Below are 2971 nucleotides of genomic sequence, written 5' to 3' on the forward strand. Positions count from 1 at the left end.
GGTAACAAATCTTAAGCATAATCCGTCTCAACTTGGGAAAACTTTTTACCTACAAAAAAATAACCTCCAAATGCCATTTACCGATTTAGCATTAGAGAGGCCAATAAAATTTTATAGCCGTATGATCACCGAGTAGTATCCAATGTTTAGTTAATCCAACGGTTCATATTTGCTAAACAGCCCTAGAAGGTGCTTTAATGACTTCATTACCATAAACTCAAAAGAATCCAAAATACAGCGTAATATTTCCGTTTCCTAACCCAAATCTACAAAGGTTTTCCACTATATAAAGGCCTTTTATTTTCTGTGTTGTTCTCACTTTAAACTCAAACAAATTCTTTGTGTTCAAGAAAGAAAAAAATATCTTTGATTTCTTTCATTCGATACAACCAAAAGCAATGGCTGGAATTGTTGTGGTTTTTGATTTCGACAAGACGATCATTGATTTGGACAGCGATAATTGGGTTGTGGATTAATTAGGTATTACGGATTCGTTCAAGCAACTTCTCCCTACCATGCCCTAGAACTCTCTTATGGTTAGTTTTTGTTTACCTACAAAATTATATGATGTGTATGTAATTAATCACTTGATTTAACATTAATCTATCTGCTATCTTCTTTGTTTTAAACAAATATAAAGGATAGGATGATGAAGGAACATCATGAACAAGGCAAAACTGTCAAGGACATTGAAGGAGTACTGAAACGCGTACCCGTAATTCCTGGTGTTGTTTCAGCCGTTAAAGCAGCTCATGCTTTAGGGTACGTATCAGGATACGAGTACTTTCTATTTTTATAATTTCTGTGGTTTTTGGTGTAGTAAAATCAGATTTACTCAATTTATGTGTGTTATTGTTTCAGATGTGATTTGAGGATAGTGAGCGATGCGAATGTCTTCCTCATTGACACAATTTTGAATCATCTTGGATTATATGATTGCTTCACGGAGATCAACACAAATCCGAGCTACGTTGATGAAGAAGGAAAACTCAGAATCCGTCCTTATCATGATTTTCACACTTGCTCTCATGGCTGCAACAACCACGTTTGTCCTCCCAACATGTGCAAGGTACCTAAAGCACGGACAAAATTTACTCCTACTGTAGCACTTTGTATAAAATCTATGAATTGCATGAGTTACACGTAATGTAAATTAATGTGATTTGATTTAAACACCCGTCATGAAATCTGTCTTTGTTTTAATGTCTTCATCGTTTTGTACAAAAGCTTCGCGTGTTCCTTATATTATGTCCACACGGAATCAAAAAACTAGAGTTAGATTTATAGTGTTCTTCATTACAATCTTTTGTTTCATTAATCATTCCTATCAAATTCTAATGTATGATTTTGTGTATTAACAGGGCCTGGTAATAGAAAGAATGCAAGCTTCATTGGCTAAGGAAGGGAAGAAAAGAATGATCTATCTAGGTGACGGACCAGGAGATTTTTGTCCAAGCTTAAAACTCAAAGAGCATGATTACGTTATGCCTAGAAAAGATTTTCCAGCCTGGAAATTAATAAACGAAAATCGCCATCTCATAAAAGCAGAAATCCACGGGTGGGCAAATGGAGAAGAGCAACAACACATTCTGCTTCAGATAATTAAAGCGATTACCATTCATGAAGAGAGGCAATTTTTATCAGGTGATAGCAAGTTCCAGACGATTCCGATTAATGCTGCTCATCATGAAGCCTTGCCAAAAGCTCTCCCTCTGCGTTACTAATTAAGCCTTGATGACAATATATAAGAGTATGGATTAGTGTGTGATTATCAACATTAAATCGAGATTAACTGTGTGAGAGCTAACTGATTAAGAGTTGGCTTTAATTAGTTGTATTTTAGGGTTTTATTGAAAGTTTGCCATGGTTTTGAACCTTCGATTCGGGCTCTAAATATTGTTGGGTGTAACATAGTTAACTACGTATATATCTCATCATTTATCTCTCTTTTGAATTTTCTTGGTCCAACTTTTTAATTTTGTTTGTGTATTCTCTAATTATAAGAATTCGAAAAGGACTATTGATGGCAGTCCAATATATTTACTGAAATAGCTCAAATTTGTCTTCCACGATACGATTTCACTATAACGAAAATGTCCACACACCATATGCGTGACCATTACCTACAAATGGTATGAACTCTTAGTTTCTTAACTAGCAATTACTTGTTCAAGGTGTAACAAATAGTAATTCCGTTCAATATTGCGTTTTAGAGTTATTAGTTGTTTAGTTATAGAAACAAAGAATTATTTGATCCACTAGAACTAGATATTCAGTATTTTAGTTAAAGAGTTACAGTACAGCAATTTAAAGCCATCTAATATTTTAATAATGAAATTTAAGATACTGATTTTCATCCATAGTTTCAACCTTCCTAGTTATCTATCTCCATACAGAAAACATCCCAACAAGTTCTTCCCTAAATACATATTTTTGCATACTTACCTGCATTCATGACGAAACTCAATCCCTCGCTAGACTTAATTGATGGCCAGTAATACAAACGTGAAAATTTAACCTGTGCCCACGTATTTTAAAAATTATTTAACCAATAACTAACTTGTTCATATGCTTGCACCTTTTTTTTTTTTAACCTTCTTCTTGTTCCTGTTACTGACACCTGTGTATTTTGAAGTTATTTATTTGAAGATATATATATATACGTGTTGTTGCTAAAATTTTCCTTTTCAATATTCACTTTATGAACCACAATAGAAACCATAAGAAAAATTTTGAACCGGAAGTGACGCAAATACTTCCATTAAAGTTTATATATAACATGTCAATCGATCGAGATCGATAGATACGTACGTACAATACATGCATGTGCGGCCTATATAAACAAAAGAGATTATAATGATCCACTTTGGTCTTGCATTTCTTACACTCGAAATGTATAGCAACTCTCTTTAATTTCTTGCTCGTTTGTTGCTTAGCTTGCTTCAGCTAAATTCCAGTATTACTTGAACTT

At 33.8% G+C, this 2971-nt stretch overlaps 1 protein-coding gene across 1 annotated transcript; it reads left to right on the forward strand.

Annotated features, from left to right (window-relative positions):
- Positions 1–343: 343 nt before the first annotated feature.
- LOC124890871 (inorganic pyrophosphatase 1-like) lies at positions 344–1954 on the forward strand. The gene is made up of 4 exons (XM_047402720.1): positions 344–536; positions 641–762; positions 862–1069; positions 1362–1954. The coding sequence occupies exons 1-4, from the start codon at positions 534–536 to the stop codon at positions 1722–1724; spliced, it is 696 nt and encodes a 231-aa protein (XP_047258676.1). The 5' UTR covers positions 344–533; the 3' UTR covers positions 1725–1954.
- Positions 1955–2971: the final 1017 nt, after the last annotated feature.

Source organism: Capsicum annuum, unplaced genomic scaffold (genome assembly GCF_002878395.1).
Source record: "Capsicum annuum cultivar UCD-10X-F1 unplaced genomic scaffold, UCD10Xv1.1 ctg2621, whole genome shotgun sequence".
NCBI lineage: Eukaryota > Viridiplantae > Streptophyta > Magnoliopsida > Solanales > Solanaceae > Capsicum > Capsicum annuum.

What these genes read in the sequence shown, in the direction of transcription:
- LOC124890871 (XM_047402720.1), top strand. An exon ending in AAAGCAGCTCATGCTTTAGG is followed by an intron (nt 763 to 861) that starts GTACGTATCAGG and finishes TTATTGTTTCAG; the next exon opens with ATGTGATTTGAGGATAGTGA. An exon ending in GTCCTCCCAACATGTGCAAG is followed by an intron (nt 1,070 to 1,361) that starts GTACCTAAAGCA and finishes GTGTATTAACAG; the next exon opens with GGCCTGGTAATAGAAAGAAT.